The sequence below is a fragment of the Ictalurus furcatus genome, chromosome 9, assembly GCF_023375685.1.
Source record: "Ictalurus furcatus strain D&B chromosome 9, Billie_1.0, whole genome shotgun sequence".
Classification (NCBI taxonomy): Eukaryota; Metazoa; Chordata; class Actinopteri; order Siluriformes; family Ictaluridae; genus Ictalurus; species Ictalurus furcatus.
Window position 1 is genome coordinate 15,371,992 of NC_071263.1, and position 17,686 is coordinate 15,389,677.

At 38.8% G+C, this 17,686-nt stretch overlaps 2 protein-coding genes across 3 annotated transcripts; both read left to right on the forward strand.

Annotated features, from left to right (window-relative positions):
- The first annotated feature begins 2,365 nt into the window (after positions 1-2,365).
- On the forward strand, positions 2,366-7,050 carry LOC128613203 (THAP domain-containing protein 6-like). Its single transcript, XM_053633844.1, has 4 exons — positions 2,366-2,664; positions 5,160-5,352; positions 5,485-5,604; positions 5,698-7,050. Exons 1-4 carry the CDS (start codon positions 2,486-2,488, stop codon positions 5,914-5,916), a joined length of 711 nt encoding a protein of 236 aa, XP_053489819.1. The 5' UTR covers positions 2,366-2,485; the 3' UTR covers positions 5,917-7,050.
- Positions 7,051-7,433: 383 nt separating this feature from the next.
- ganc (glucosidase, alpha; neutral C) lies at positions 7,434-17,580 on the forward strand. 2 transcript variants are annotated; one of them, XM_053633546.1, is made up of 24 exons: positions 7,434-7,541; positions 7,735-7,785; positions 7,880-7,982; positions 8,171-8,298; positions 8,453-8,629; positions 8,735-8,756; positions 8,873-8,939; positions 9,031-9,127; positions 9,290-9,473; positions 11,012-11,159; positions 11,927-12,162; positions 12,278-12,404; positions 12,588-12,667; positions 12,792-12,935; positions 13,022-13,118; positions 13,798-13,899; positions 14,016-14,259; positions 14,692-14,756; positions 14,877-14,953; positions 15,051-15,125; positions 15,248-15,361; positions 16,139-16,251; positions 16,378-16,478; positions 17,093-17,577. In XM_053633546.1, the coding sequence occupies exons 1-24, from the start codon at positions 7,492-7,494 to the stop codon at positions 17,197-17,199; spliced, it is 2,709 nt and encodes a 902-aa protein (XP_053489521.1). In that variant the 5' UTR covers positions 7,434-7,491; the 3' UTR covers positions 17,200-17,577. The 2 variants fall into 2 exon arrangements, with proteins under 2 accessions (XP_053489521.1, XP_053489520.1); XM_053633545.1 differs by having other exon boundaries at positions 16,378-17,580.
- Positions 17,581-17,686: the final 106 nt, after the last annotated feature.

Here is a 17,686-nt window from a genome sequence, read left to right on the forward strand (position 1 = left end):
GACCCTTTCTTCTAAGCGGCCTCCCAGCAGCATCTTTCGGTCGCTGCGGATTCGTGACGTGCGCGCCTCCTCCTCCGGTAAAGCCTGCCCGTGAGCGCGTGCGCGACACAGCCAGCCTTCGCAACAGCGCACACACGTAAAACCGCGCATTCCGTTTGGCTCGTGCACGAGCGCTATCGTCCGCGAACTAGTCGGCTCTCGAAGTACACCTAAATGAACCGGCTCAATGAGCCGACTCGTTCGCATGTATGATTATTTTCCTCTGAGGAAACCACTGAGCTTTCGCTGGAGTGAATAGGAAGGGAGGCGATCAATTATTAGGATAAAAGGAAATGAATTTTCTTACTAAAGCACAAACACAATAACATGAATGCACTAGGATTCGTCAGTGGACGTTTTAGGTGTCTTGGGGGTTTAGTGAATCTAATTTTATCCGTTTTTTTTAAGGCAACGAGACGTTTGGGATCCGAAAGAGTCGGCTCTTATCAGCAAGCTGAGCCAAATGATCCGAATCACTGAAAGAGCCGGAATTCCCTGTCCCTGTTTAGCGCACAGCCAGGTGTTTACCTGCATTGTCGCGTGTCTGAACGGCAGAGGGCGCTGTTATATTGTTCAAAATAAAAGACTCTTACTGGCTCTGCCGAAGTCATGGCTAAACATGGCTGAGTCAAATAAACCAAAAGCAAATTAAAAACTTAGGTTTATTTTGAATTTGTTTTATTTTCAAAATAAAAGGGCAACGGTTTTCCGGTTGAATCTGAAAAGCACGAGTACTAACTTTATAATTGGGTAAAAATAAAACTTAATTTTATTACAAGTTAAGCATGGCAATAGCATTTCTATAATAAAAATGTTGAAAGCTAAATATAACGTATGACACAATGTACACATAATGTATGACTATTATCAAATAGGTAGTTCTAAAAATCTGTTAAACTAGATGATTAATGTACAGTAATGCTTAGTGGGCAGTAAATATTACATAAACTAAAAAATAAACTAAATCATCTTTTTTTTAAAAGAATTGTGGTCATATAAAGGTGGGGTGGATTTTGTTAAGTGCATTCTAAAGACCAAGACAAATGTCTTTGGAATTTCCCTGGATACAGATATAGGAGATTAGTATGAGCACTTTACATATGTGAAGATATCATCAGACATTCAGATCAGATATACTTTATTTGTCCGGGTAAGGGAAATTTGTTATGAGTATGCATGTGCAGCTGCGTAACAAGACAAACACATTGAAAACATTCGTGCAGTCATGTCACCCATAACATTAAGTATGTTGTCCTTAAATTATTGTCAAAAATGGGGGTGTAATATGTTAATTACATATGAGGTGAGAGAAAACCAGGGAACCCAAAGGAAACCCATTCATACATGGAAAGAACATGCACAGTAACGCCGTATTTCAAAATGAGGACCCTGGAGCTGCACCCATGTTCCCCAAAACATAAGCTTGGTAGATGGATAACCTTCTCTAAATTGCTCCTAAGTGTGTGAGCTAGTGATGCCTTGTGATGGACTGGTGCTCATCCAGAGTGTATCCTTGATTTGTGTTTCTGGGATTATATATATATATATATATATATATATATATATATATATATATATATGTTCAATTCAATTTAATTTGTATAGTGCTTTTAACAGTGGATATTGTCTCAAAACTGCTTTACAGAAACATGTAAATACAAGATACAGATTTTAAGTTTGTGAATTTACCCTAATCAGCAAGCCGGTGGCGACAGTGGCAAGGAAAAACTCCCTAAGACAATATGAGGAAGAAACCTTAAGAGGAACCAGACTCAGAAGGGAACCCATCCTTATCTGAATAACAACGGATAGTGTGAAAATAAAAAAAAAAGTTCATTATGGTTTTTACATGAATTCTGTTTTGTTGAACTAGTCCACTGTTCAATAAAGGAGACTTGAGTGCAAAATTGTATGTGGTAATTGCAGTGCTAAGGCCATAACAGCAACCGTAGTCCCAACACCCACAGCGAGAATGTCCTGTGGAATTGAGGTCCAAAACCATTTCCATGGTACTTCAAGCAGCACCATCCTCAGCAATCTCCAGGCTGCACCGCTTGGTGTTGTCCTCAGTGGCAGAATGTATCCTCGGGTTGATGAGAGCTCCATCCAGAGGTAGGGCATCAGGATAGATCAGGCAGGTCTGGAGATCAGAAAGGGTCAGGATCACTGGCATCTCCATAATATCATGTGCAACTCGACATAAGGAGAGAGGGAGGTAAAGAGAGGGAGATTGTTAGGTATGTTTACTATCCCGTAATGGATAAGACTGTGTACTTTGCGTAAAAGAAAATCTATTCATGGTAAACTTTAGTAAACAAATATGTTTTCAGCCTGGACTTAAACACTGAGACTGTGACAATATATATAGTACGTATATAGCCGAGAGCTGAGAACTTTTAATTTGACACAGTCGCGCTCCACCACTTCCTTTTACTTCCTGTTGGTTATGTGGGCTCATATAGCTAAAAAAAGACACGTCAACAGCGCCTCCATCTTAGATAGGTCCATTTCATTTACTTTAAGTTACATTAAATATTCTTGGAAAATGCCGGTACAATGTGCAGCGTACGGTTGTAAGAATCGTCGAAACGCAAATCTAAGAAAACAAGGGGTCACTTTCCACAGGTGAACTTTCTGCTCATACGCGTGTTTTTACACCGAGGCAGGGGCTAGCCAGCTAGTCTGTAAATTAGGTTAGCTAGCTAACGACAATTGTTTACAGTTTGTTGTTTACCTAATAAATGCGATCGCGTTATCCTTATCTTGACTTACTTCCTAACTTTTTGTAGTGATCGGTTGGAGGTTAAAGGTTAAGTAAGATCAGTTTTTGTAGACTAACATTAAATCTGGTAGCTGTGTTTGTGTTTAGGCCAGTCCAGCGTTGTGGATATGAGATTTGAGCTCGATTTGCAGAGTGTCTCACTGCTGCACGAGCTGAGCATCAGTAACACAGCCTGCATGTTCTGTCTGAAGGAAACCTGTAACATACAAAATGCTGAAGAATAACAGTTTTGGAGTGAAACCCCAAAGGCCAGCCGGATATATTGTTCCTATACACTTCCCTTTGAGACTCCACCCACTCATGGTTGGACAAACTCTCCAAATATCTCTGTAGTTGTGGTTATAACTCTTGAGGTGAAGAAAACCTCATTATGGTCTCACACTTTCAAATCCATAACAGTTCACACGACTCAAGTCGTACGAAAATAAGAAGGGGCGGAGTTAACATACCGTACACTTAATACGACTTTATACGAGATTAAACGATATAAACACTTCGCTCTCATTTGTTCCAATTCATGTGAATTTCTCACAAGAACAGGTTTACAAAACTGCCAGTTAAATGTAGTTTTATTTTATTGGTGTGGTAATACCACTTTCTGTTTATAAGCTTTCTATAATTTCCTATATTTTGTTTATAGGCTTTATTTTCTGTGATTCCATGAGCTTTTAGCCATTGTAACTCCTCAAATTAAACTTTTATTACAACTAAATTTAAACGTTTTTTTAAAATAATTATAATAATTCTCCAACATTTAAAAACAACATTTAATTATGAGATACTCCATCTCAAGAATCGCAAGGCTGATTTGTTTTTTGTTTGTGCTGTACACCGAGAATATTTGGGTTTAAGAGAAAAATGAATAAGTAATTTGTTTTTATTTTAAAAAAATTATTTCAGCTTTTTTTTTTTTTTTAGCCTTTTGTATCAGACCACCCAATTTTTAGGTGAGCAAAAGTATAGAAACCGATTAGTCTTTTGCTTGCAATAACTGCATCAAACCTGCAACTCAATGACATCACCATAAAGCTGGTTTCTGATTAATTTGGTTGCATTTCTCTGTAAACTGACAAACAAAATGTTCCTGTAAACTTCTGAATTCATTCTGCGGCTACCATCATGAGTTACATCATTAATAAAGATTAGTGAGCCTGTTCCAGAAGCAGCCATGCAAGCCCAGGCCAAGATACTTCCTCCACCATGTTTCACAGATGAGCTTATATGTTTTGGATCATGAACAGATCCTTTTTTTCTCCACACTTTGGCCTTTACATCACTTTGGTAGAGGTTATTCTTGGTTCCAGAACTTTTGTGGCTCATCTCTGTATTTCTTTGTGAATTACAATCTGGCTTTCTGATTCTTACTGCTGATGAGTGGTTTGCATCTTGTAGTATGGCCTCTATATTTCTGCTCTCAAAGCCTTCTTTGAATGGTGGGTTGTGATGCCTTCACCCCTGCCCTGTGAAGGTTGTTGGTGAAGTCACTGACTGTAGTTTTTGGGTTTTTATTCACAGCTCTCACAATGTTTCTGTCATCAGTTGTTGTTGTTTTCCTTGGCTGACCCATTCTGTGTCTGTTGCTCAGTACACCAGTGATTTCTTTCTTTTTCAGGAGATTCCAAATGCCTCTGTCAGTGCCTCGGATTGTTTTTTTCCTCTTTTCTCAGCTTCAAAATGGTTGGTTTTTCTCCCATAGTCAGCTCTCTGATCTTCATGTTGGCTTATTCTTTTTAACCATAAATGCAGTCTTTACATGTAAAACAGAAGCCTAAAACAAAGAGTAGATGTTTAAACAGTCAGTCTAACAGGACACTGGGTAACAAGAAACACGTCAGTCACGTGCTCTAGTATTTTTGCTCACCTGCAAATTGGGTGGTCTGATACAAAATTTTGTATGTCATTTAACACATCTACATATAAATACCAAGAAATAAAAGCTGAAATTCTAAACTTTTTTCACATATACACAGTGCCCTCCACTAATATTGGCACCATTGGTAAATATGAGCAAAGAAGGCTTTGAAAAATTGTCTTTATTGTTTAAACTTTTGATCTTTTGTTCAAGAAATTCACAAAAATACTCTGCTCGCATGGATATTAAACAATTGCAAACACAACACAGGTTTATCCCCCAAAACATCTTTGTTAAATATAGGTGTGCAACAATTATTGGCACCCCTATGAATTCATATGAGGAAAATATATTTGAAGTATATTGCCATTGATATTAGCGGAGGGCACTGTATCTTTCGATCTCAAACCCAAATGTCTTCAGTCTACAGTCGGTGTTTCTCGAGTACTAATGACAAGTTATGTTTGTGTGTAAATGTATTTCAAGGTTTCCCACTGATACTAAACTGAGAAAAATTTGGGAGACTGCTCTGAGAAAAGAGGGGTTTTCAGCCACCCCTCATTCAGTTCTGTGCAGTCAGCATTTCACAGAGGATGCCATTGACAGAACTGGGCAGATTGTTCGCCTTCGTGAAGGAGCTATCCCATCGATTTTTAATTTCCCGGCACACCTTCAGAAAGTATGTTTACAATTGTAAAGACAGTGTATTATGTTTGATGATATTGTTTGTTTGTTTTTAACATTTCAAAAATTGTGTGATACAGTGACAACTTACATAATTGCTGCATTTCCTAACAAAATGTTATTTTAGAAACCCATTAAACCAAGAAAGACTGCAACATCACAAAAGGCTGCTGCTCCTTATGAAGTAGTGGTGGTGAAAGCAGACAGCAATGCCAACAGAAATAAACCAGAAGCTCTGGTTTGTGATGTGAGTATTTCTTGAAAACAGTCCCCAAAAAATTGTACACAAACAAATGACTGGAATGAACATGCATGGAGCCTGACTTTTTTTCCTGATCAGGAGCACTCATATGCACTGGATCCTTCACCGAACAGGGTGAAAGACAGACTGGCGCAGGCCCTGGCAAACATGGAGCGCCTCCAGCGTCAACTCCGCAATGCCAAGGACAGAGAAAGGAGATGCAAGACAACACTAAAGAGTGCCTTGGATGACCTAAAAGAGAGAAATCTCATCACAGATGAACTTCATCAAAGACTGGACATGTATTCAAGTCTTTAGAACTCACTAGTTCCTGCTAACTTTGCTACAACTGCACAGTGCAGCTTTAAAGGGGTATGAAAAATTTTTGTGGCACAAAAGGAAGGGCGTATGTCAGTAAATTTGTTTATTCTAAACAAATCATTTTGTTTAAATGCTCCATGCATGCCATTCCTTTTGGATATTCTCTTGTGGGCTCTCCGTGTTTAACTAGTACCCCAGTGCGTGTACTGGAACCGGGCGTTACCTTGGATCCCTCACCAGCTTTGCTGAAGATTTTTCTCTGCCACAGTATACGGAAAGACTGTGTTTGATCATCATGTAAAATAGCTTGAGCCTGTAAATATTGCCTTGTTTTTGCAAATAAATGTATAATATTTTGTATCTTTGTTTATGTGCACCCATGCTGCATGTTTGCCTCACACCTCTGGGGTTAGGAGTTTGAATCCCAACTCTGGCCGTATGCACAAAGTTTGCATGTTCTTCCCGTGCTTCAGGTTTTCTCCCGCAGCCAAGACATACACTGTAGGCTGATTGGCATTTCCAAATTGTCCGTAGTGTGTGAATGTGTGTGTGATTGTGCCATGCACAATGAATTGGCACCCCAACCAGGGTGTCCCCCTCCTAGTGTTCCGAATTCTCTGGGGTAGGCTCCAGGTCCTCGTTTGTACGATAAGATATATGGAAAATGGATGGATGGATTTAGAATTTGTGGTTTTGTGCCAACATCACAAGCAGTAAAAAAACCCACTGTTGACTCAGCATTGATGTGAGATTTGTCATTAGCTTCATATGTACAGTGCTTCTCAGCACCCTTTTGCACTACAAAATAAAAAATGGGATGAAAAAGTGGCAGAGCCAGTGTGGCATAAGATATAACAAAAAAGTGATGATAAAAATTCTGACGACACTCAAACATTTGTTTTCCCAGCTAACAAATATTGGTTCCCTGAACATTCCGGCAACATTTGGTTTTGGTTCCCCAGTCCAAAAAGGGATTTTTAGTTTACAAAAATATAACGTTTGCATTTCATTGTGCCCCTATTTTTATTTCTTTTAGTCACATTAGTCACACATTCGGAGAACTTAGAAAACAAACACACACACACAAAGTTAGAGAAAAAAAACCCTAAATCCATCTTTGGGGAAAGTTCCTTGTCAGTTGTCCTACAACCATATGAAAATGTTGTGCTTTAACGTTCCCAGAAAGTTTCAGGAACACCACTGCTTTTGTTAAACTAAACGGAGTGTTCCCAAAAATAACCAAAGGGGAACCAAAAGCTATGGTTAGGGAACAGTTCTGTGTTTGCTGTACTCAGACAATTGACTTATCCGTACAAGAACGAAAAAAGATTTGCACAGGATTAAAACTGGAAATCTCCTAAATAAGCTGAAATAACTCATAACGAAAAAAACAACAACAACAACTGAAAAAACCGACAAAAACACATAAGCACGTCTTCTCTAAACTCTGTATTTTTCCATTCAAAATTGACCAGGATCTGACCAATCCGAGTCGCTCAAATCAGAAAGGGGCGTGGCAGGTCCACACAGGCGCTGTCAGTTCACTGACAGGAAAGCACAAACGCTATCAGCATGGCGGAGATTGGCGTAAACAAGAATGCTTCTACAGATGAGCTACAGAGGTAATGCTAGACCTGTCAAACTCTCTTTAGTGCAAAAAACATTATGATGAGTTTATTTACAGTATTAAATTCTTTGTCAGTATTGTTGTGGTCTTCCTGGTCCGTTCAACTGTCTTCGCTCATTGTCACGTGACTTAGTCACTCGCCTCATAGTAATATACATGTATGATGTATGGACTTTGTTACTTTTCAGCGTCGTGGGTAAAGGAAAATTTAAAAGAGCCGAAGACATCTTGTTTTACAAGTAAGTTTTCTAAACAATCAAGAAGGATTTCGGGAACATAGCTACTGATGCATTTGTTTACTTGTTTGATTAATGGGTTGAATAACCAACACAGGAGACAGAAAGCCAGAGCTGAGTCTCAGTACTGTGCCTTACTGGACACTTTAGTCCTGCAAGAGAGAGCAGCTGCTGTGGAGCTGTGTGAGTCCTACTCTCAGGTAAACACCTCAGATCTTCAGTGTTCGTCTATGCATTGCATAGCATGCAGGCGTTCAAACACAATACAGACTCCATTTTAATTTACAGAGAAGTACATTCATATAAATCAATTAATCAAACTTCATTTGTTTCAAAATAATGCAAAACAAAATAATAACACTGAAGAGTCACTGTCTACATTGAACAGGAACATTTGCTTCTTCTAATCCATGAAATTCCTAATGGATCTCTGAGGTTTAAGATTGATGAACTGCAGCCTGTCCGACCTCGCTATAAAGCTGCAGATGTCTTGATTGGAGAACCCGAATATGAGCAGTAAGTCTTGAACTTAACACGACAGTTCTTTATTTTGATATGCATTAAATGCAGAACAGTTTGTGTGGGGCTTTTTTTAAGAAAAAAAAAGGGCCTGTTATATTCTAACCCGTAAGTCTGAAATCCTTCCCATCATGAATTTTATGTGTCACAGGTTGAGGATTGAGTGGAAGAGAGCTGACTGTGTTTCTCTGACCTGGGGTTCAGGGCAGTACCATGTCCAGGTCTTTGCTTTCCCCTTCCACTTAGAGATTCTCTATGAGGGCGAGGCGATTGTCACATTTAATCCTAAAGGCAGACTCTGCTTTGAGACACTGTGTAATCCAGCCAGGTAACTGGATAAACATGTTGCCTGTGTTCTCACTGTAAAAAGCCATCCTAGCTGGAAATGCAAATTTCTATTATCTACACTAAATCCTCTTTGCATTTTTTACAGGCCATCCTCCAGTTCATATCAGGCAAGAAATACACATAATATATATACACACACATAAAGTGCTACATTATTATTGTTAATAATAACTGTAAGACTGTATTGGTCATGTGGTCAAACTCTAATTCTCTCATTTCACAGGGTGAAGAAAATCCTTTAGGGCTGTGGAAGGAGACTTTCACACAGTTTCAAGACATCAATGCAAAAGGTGTGTTTGCGTAGTGTTGCTTTAGATTCAAATTTCAGTTTGAGACATTATAAAGTCAAGCCATATATTATTGTCATTCTTTTTCATATAGGTCACAGTTCAGTGGGTATTGACCTTCGGCTCCATGGTTTCAGCCACGCTTATGGTATTCCTGAGCATGCAGATTCTCTCCAGTTGAAGGACACCAGGTAGAGTCAGGATTTAATGTGTTAGTCCTGCATAAGTTAATTAAAAGGGGTGTGCATTCAAATATTTAAAATTGATTAAACTGATAATACAAATTTCTCTGTATTAATAGCTTCCTAAACCATATTAAAACAGCTTCACCAACTTGATCATTTGTTTTACAGTGGCAGTGAACCGTATCGATTGTACAACCTGGATGTGTTTGCCTATGAGATCAACAGCAGACTGGGGCTTTATGGTTCTGTTCCTCTTCTGATAGCTCACAAGCCAGACAGGACGCTGGGGGTGTTCTGGCTCAACACCTCTGAAACTCTGGTAGATCTGCAGTATGGCTCAAGCTATCAGGAGGTATCAGTCCATCTATTAATACCCAGGGTGGGGAGGGTTACTTTAAAAATGTATTCCATTACAGTTACAAATTACTTCACAAAAGAATGTAATCAGTAACGTAATCCAAGTGTCACAATATGAAAGTAATATAATCTGATTATTTTTGGATTACTTCAAGGTCACATATTTAAATAAAGTCAAGAGAAAAGCAATATGATCTGAAATACTTTTCTTTAGAGCTTATTTTAGAGCATAAAAAACATGTTCAAGGTTTGCATTTGTTTTAATAAAATAAATAAACAAATAAAGGTCACTGTCCCTGATGCGGGTAATGTTACATCACAGAAGATTACATCCATGTTTGAATGTCCATGGAATAAAATAAAATATCAGATGCCACAAGTGTACCTTCTGCCTTCATTTACACATTTGAATGGCTATGTAATATGAAGAAATGTGATAACATGAAATTAAAAATGACCTTATATGGCCACGGGCATTGTTTCGACTCTTGACAGCTGGCATTTGCTGCTATTGTCAAGCAACTGTTTGACGCCGTACACAACTGTGCTTCACCTTCACGTGTTCATTGAGAGTAGGCTAATGGTTGAGAGGCAGGAATTTGGCCAATAGTTCCTGCAAGCCTTTTATAATCAACCAATTGGTGTGTGAGAAGGCGGGAATTACAGAGAGGGGTTAAAGCAATGCAATTATGCGCACACGGGATGCAGTATTAGACCATAAGCACATCATAATGAAACTAAAGCCAAATCCCGGGCATTTTCTCAAATTTAGAAATCCCGGCCGGACGCTTTTTAAGGAAAAAGAGGACATATGGTCACCCTAACAAAAGCATTTCAGCACATTTCAGAGAAAAAATTGTGTTAATCTCTACCAAATTAACTTTGCTCAAAATTTATTTGCACATGCACCCGAAAGTTGCTCACGTGAGCCACAACTGTCAAGAGAGAACCAGAACTATAATCAAGCAGATGTCTATATTGTGTTATGTCAAAAGGTTCATTTCTTTGGTTATAAATGGAACAAAAAATGTAATCCTGATAGTATTCCTATTTTTTACAAAATGTACCTGTAATCTGTTTACTTAGTTTTTTGACATAACTGTAATGGATTACAGTTACCAATTTTTTTGTATCCTGATTACGTAATGCTGTTACATGTATTCTGTTACTCCCCAAGCCTGTTTATACCCTGGTCCCAAGGGCTACTGAAAGCCAGACAATCATTTCTTTGTATTTTGTAGGGCACCTCTTTTTTTTTCTTTTCTTTCTTTTTTTGTAATAATAAGCTAGGCCAAAATGCAATATGCATTAGGTCCTATTGGAAACCACTATGCATTTGTCCAGCCATCTTAACAATCTTAACTTATTTCAGTAACTGATGATCTAGTGATGATGACATCATAACTGGAGCACAAAAGAATATGACTCAATCAACAGAGGTCAAAATGTTGTCACTTATAATGAAGCGAGAAATTTGGAGGTTGCTGAATGATGATACCAACTACACTGTACTGTATATGGTGTGTTTTTCAGCAGGGAGAGGATGGCCCACCAGTGAAGAAGAGCAGGGAAAATCCTCAAATCGATGTGGGCTGGGTGTCAGAGAGTGGACAAATTGATTGTTTCATACTGCTTGGACCTTCACCGACCCAAGTGTTTTCTCAGTATGCACAACTCACAGGTGTACTGCCTTTGTCAAATATTAGCAAATATGCACTAACAATTCACTACACTAAAGCTCCGGCTGATCACAGTTTCTCAAATAAACTGTGGTCTCAAGGCCAAGTTACGCAAAAGTGTATACATGTTTTCTATCTGACAGAACAGATAAGCTTCCATTTTAACCAATGATTCAATTTCATGATCCATGCAACATGAATGAACCTCTACTTTCATCCTGCTATATTTTGTACTTGCATGTGTGGGTTAAAATCATCATGTACAACAATGTTGTGACTGTGTAGTCTGTGGCTGTGTAGTCTGTCTGTGGAGTACAGATACAAAGTAAAAAAAAATTCTGCAGATCTACAAAGTACAAAATATCTGCACTATAATAATGTTCAGTATACTGACATGGGTAACCAGGATAAACACGAACATGCAGTTTGTTCCCTGTTTTGCCTCATGTTAAATTGAACTGTTATATTGCCAGCTGGCCCAGCTTTGACTGTTAACAGTGTTGTAAATGTGGGCATCAAACTGTATGTATGTGTTTGTTTATTTTTATATAAATCTGAAGCACGTTGGCAGTGCTAATAGAATGTGAATGGTGCGGATTGGATAGCTTGCCACTTACACGTTGAGCGTATACAACAGTAGTAGGCAGTGCAGTTTTCACTGAAAACTCAAATGGAAGTACCATATAATTCTCTGGTGGGTGACAATCTCAAACACCGTTCCTAAGTAGTAGGGCTATTCATGTGAATGTCTTTCCTCCACTGTTGACAGGATACCAAGCCTTGCCACCTTTGTTTTCCCTGGGATATCACCAGTGTCGCTGGAGCTATAAGGATGAAGAGGACGTGAAAGCTGTGGATGCTGGCTTCGACTGCCATACCATCCCTTATGATGTAATCTGGCTGGACATAGACCACACTGAAGGGAAACGCTACTTCACCTGGGATTCCAAACTGTTTTCTCACCCAGTGGACATGCAGCTCCATTTGCAGAGAAAGAAAAGGAAGGTGGGCATGCAAAACTCATCAGTTACCTGTATGGTTATCTTCCTATCTTTCTTTAAAAATACTGGTTTTTAATGCACATATCCAGTGTCTCAATAGTTTTCTTTATGTGTTTTAGATGGTGGTTATCAATGATCCCCATATCAAGGCTGACCCTGATTGGCCTTTTTTTTGTGAAGCCAGAGATGGTGGCCATTTTGTGAAAGACAGCAATGGTGGTGTTTATCATGGAACATGCTGGCCAGGTATAATAATGTTTTTTATTATATCTCAGCATTTCCCAATTTCTGTTGCAAGACAGGTTGTTTTATTTTGTTGTCATGTCAAACTGTAATGATAATTTCTACAATTCCAGCACCTTGATAGTCTTTTAATGATCAGACTGGTGTTTTGAAAGTTACAGGTTTGTCACTGTGCTGTATCTTTAGGCGATTCCTGCTACTTGGACTTCAGTAGCTCAAGGACAAGGTCGTGGTATGCCAGACAGTTTTCACTTGACAAGTATAAAGTAAGGATGTACAGAAGAGTTGAAACCTCTCTCTCATCTGTTTTAAAGCTCTGACTAATCTCATGCATATTATTTACATGTACTATCCTTTTTCTGGACTTTGTCTAATGTGTTTGTGGAATAGGGGTCTACAGGGTCCTTGTTTGTGTGGAATGACATGAACGAGCCCTCTGTCTTTAATGGACCAGAGCAGACAATGCCTAAAGACGTGGTTCATTGCTCAGGCTGGGAACACAGGGAATTACACAACCTGTATGGCTTTTTCCAGGTTACAGCAGCCATAGAATCCATCCTTATTTTTAACTGGTAAATCTTTAGGCAGCACAGGTAATCACAGCAATATTCTCTCCACAGCACATGGCAACTGTTGAGGGTTTGATAACTCGCTCTGGTGGCTTGGAGAGACCATTTGTTCTGTCACGCTCCTTCTTTGCTGGGTCTCAGAGAATGGGTAAGCCAAAATCTGTGGGTCTTTTTCTACTGCACAATGTATCAGAACTGTTTGCATGAGAAACTAAAACTGTGTTGTTTTTTTTCTGTTGGACACCGGTCCAGTAGTAAATGATACAAATGTATGGTTTTACAGTGACAGCAAGATTGACTCTGGATGGGTGTAGCAGCACTCTGTTGCTGATTGGTTATGCATATCATGCCATACATTGTGTAACTCTACTGGAAAACACTGCATTAAAAATCCCAACAAATTTCAAAAGAGGGTGAAACGCACTACTGGCCTTTATTTTTCAACCTGTACCAAAATGTTAATTATTTCCCCAAAAACATACCAAAAGAAAAATAGTTTATGGCAAAAATACTTTAATTAGTTTTCTGATCGTATTAGGAGCCAACTTTACAGATGTCTTCAATGATTTGTTAAGGATTAATTAGTAAAATAAGAATGGTAATGATTAATTAATGGCCAATACTGATGATACACTGTAATGATGTTACAGTCATTTTTCACTTTGCAGTTATCCCTGTGACCATTCCAATTAACTCTGAAGTCAGTGGAGAATAAACTTAAAGCAACAATTTCTCTTTCTTTCCATTTGGCTCAATTAAGATTTCTAAGTGTACAATGGAAAAATACAGCAATGTTGTGTTTCTAGTTTGTTTGTTTTTCCCCACAGGTGCTGTATGGACAGGGGACAATGTTGCTACCTGGGAGTATTTGAAGATCTCAATCCCTATGCTGTTGTCATTGAGTGTCACTGGAATGCAGTTTTGTGGGGGTCTGTTTACCTCCTTTAGTGGCTGCCAAGAAAGGCACAAACTGATATTTGATATTATACATTGTCAAGATTTAAAAATGTATCATAATTTTTGTCTGTAATCTGTGTGTTTGTAGCTGATGTAGGAGGCTTTGTGCAGAATCCAGACCCAGAGTTGCTGGTGCGCTGGTACCAGGCGGGGGCGCTGCAGCCTTTCTATAGAGGCCACTCAGATAGACGGACCAAGCGGCGGGAGCCCTGGCTGTTTGGGAGCACAGTCACTTCAGCAGTGCGATCAGCAATCCAACAGAGATACTGCCTCCTGCCTTACTGGTACACTCTCTTTCACCTAGCCCATACCTCAGCATTGCCCCCAATGAGGTACACAATTTTCAACTTTTTTTTTTACTTTATTGCCATTCATCTTGTCTAACTGCTTTATCCTAATCAGGGTCACAGTAGATCTGGAACTGCTGGGAATACATCCTGCATTGATGAATTAATTACTACATATATGTAAATGAACGCAAACATAAAAGTAATTGTGTGTCTAACAGCAGAAGGCTAAGTGCAGTTACTAAATCAGAATATTCTACATAAAATCCTTTAAAACTTTTTTGACAAATGGGACTAATAAAAAAACAGACTTTATTAGGTGTTAGATATCCTACACAAGAGTAATTAACACAGTAGAAACCTTCCTGGTACCATCTTGGTGCTAGTGTGGCTGTGGGCTGATTTGGTGATGGACTGGGCTTTTCACTGTAGGTTAGTTTTCAAAAACCAGTGAAGATCTTTTTTTGTTTGTCTCAGACCTCTGTGGGTGGAGTTCCCGAAGGAGACAGAAACCTTCACTGTGGAAAACCAGTACATGATTGGTAAGTATGACTAATCCACATTTACAAATAAAAGTACCCTATATCCCTATATAAATCATTATTGTACAGAACAAATTACAATGTATAATGTGTAGGCAATGTTGCTGTGTATGATTTCAGGCAGTGCACTCCTGGCCTGTCCTGTGACTGACCCAGGAGTCACAGCAGTCAAGATTTTACTGCCAGGGTCAGATGAGGTCGGTCTAATGCTCTGCATGCTTCTCAACGTCATTATCGGTGCAATGTATATACGTATTGCACCTAAGTAGCGATGTGTGTGGTTTTGTGTGGTAGCTGTGGTATGATGTCAGCAACGGTGAGGTGCACAGAGGAGGAAAGACTCTGACACTTCCTGTGACTCTGGAGACGGTGAGTCAACGCTCCATTACAGTACACACACTAGCCAAACCGCACTCAGGGTACAGTAAACACCTTGTTCAGGAAACCCAACCTGGCCTATATGATTTGTGTTTCCTGTGACTATTTTCCAGGTACCTGTGCTGCAGCGTGGAGGAACAGTTGTGACCAGGAGAACAGGCTGTGGTTCCTGCACTGCTGATCTCCAGCAGCATCCCTTCACTCTTACTGTTGCTCCAGACTTGGAGGTGATCATCCTTCTTAGCAATATCTTGATATAGGTTTAAAGGGGCAGTGGTAGCTCAGTGGTTAAGACGTTGGACTACTGTTCGAAAGGGCTTAGCAAGGCCCGTAACTCTCAACTGCTCAGTAGTATAAATGATATAAATGTAAGTCACTCTGGATAAGGCCATCTGCCAAATGCCATAAATAAGGAATAATTGACGACGGGTCATTCTTGCTCTCTCTCTCTCTCTCTAATGACTGCATATCACTGGCTCAGAATGTCTGTCAGCCAATCAGAATCGAGAATTCAACAGTGTAAATGTAAATATTTGCACCTCTTTACAGTCTGTGAAAAAGTGGAAACATAGTTTGAAATTTATTTATGTATGTATGTATTTATTTATTTATTTTCTCCCTAATTTGCTCATCTGCCAGTTCCCACCCACCAGCTCTCCCCATCACATGACCGCTGTCAAGAGTAATGGGCAAAGATTGACCAAGCAATTTTTTTTTTGTCACATTCAGAAAGGGAGATACCAACTTGTTACTGATATTGTTTTGATATTTTGTACCATTAATCTTAATATGCACTATCGACCATTTTTGTTGTTTTGTTCGTATTTGTGATTCTAAAATTTTGTACAACCTAACACACTAATGTCTTCTTATAAAGAAAGTTTCTTCATTTTATTTTGTCCTAAGGCTGTGGAGACATTCATTCTACTGTATAAATGTTTAAAATTTTAGTTAAGATTATAATTTATGCTTTCCTTCAGTATTGATGAGTATCTTCATTACAGGGCAATGCGGAAGGTCTGCTGTATGAGGATGATGGACACTCGTTCAGCTATAGGGACAAAAAGCAGTTCTGCTTGCGTAAATTCTCTCTGCAGACTGGTAGACTGATTAGCAGGTATTGTGTGTGTGTGCGCATGTGCATGTGCGTGTGTATAACATATATTCACTGTTCAGGCCACTAAAGTGATTAGTGTTGATTACAGCAGTTCTTATGTACCTGTGGTATATATGTAATATGCAGCTGTGCAGATGAAGAAGCGCTCTTCATCTCTGGTGGCAAACTGGAGTCAGTGGTGATTCTGGGTCAGAAGAGTGTGAAAAGGAAACCTACTCTAAAATCACGTGAGATATATTTATATCACTGTGCTTATTATAAGTTCGGGGTGTCCCACAAGTCTCCATATATAGGGGACTATGTATACCAGCACCATGTTGGTTGTGTCTTCATCAGTGGATGCTGGTGAAAGTTCACTTCTAGGTTGGTTCGCAACACTTCCAGTCTTTCTGAATTTGTTAATGTTTGGCAGCAGTGTTGTGTGTGTTGTTGCCATGTTTCCTGTCAAAGTCCATCGCAACCTTGCAACAGTTTCCCAATCCAACCATGAAAATACTTTTAATACTTTTTATTTTTTATTATTATTTTTTATTTTTGTCAAATTAATTTCTTAAAGGCGATCTGGAAAAATATATATAATCTAAACTAAGTATGAAAATATTTTTGGAAGAAAAATTTGCTAAAAAGTGTTAATTTGTATTTACCGTACGACTTTTGGGACACTGTACAGTCTATTTGTTTTTAAGGTAGCAATCACATTGATTATACTGTTTTATAGTACTCATTTGGAAATATTAATTCATTCTGACATGGAAGAAAGCCTACAGTAAAGCATGTTGCAATATTTTGGACTGTATTACTTTTTCCATTCTGTATTAATCCAGTTCCTTTCTCAATCCAGCTGCAGGGAAGAACACGGTTTCGTTTCAGTTTGAACCAAAGCAAGCTCTGTTGACGCTAACTGGTTTGGACCTGGAGATACACACAGATTGGGAAATCAGAATATAACAACATATTAGTAGGTAGTTTATTAATAATTAGCAGGAAAACAATTCAGGGCCTTCTCTGTGCATGTTCAGTTTTTCTATAAATGAACATGGTTTTTTATTGTTTTTATGGCAATAATAGATGTTTTATTTTCAAAGGCACTTTGATGTGTTTTTTATGTGTTTAAGTTGTGTGTTCGACCGAGAAAAGCAAATAATTGTGAGATCAATTAAATTTCTGAATGGAAGTCAAAAGGGAAGTTGAAAATTGAAGCATTGTAATCTATCTGATTTATTTACTTCCTGTTTTGTGTTAATATCTGGCCATAAAGCCCTGCACTACATGGCCATGATTTATGCAACAATGCTAACTTTGTAATGTTTTGTTACATAAAGACATGAACAGTCAAACAACCTGGTGTGTCTCTGACCTTTTTATATGTACTTACTAAGTCTGTTACTGTTTTTTTTTGTGGCAGGTGGTGCATACACACAGACGGTTGCACATT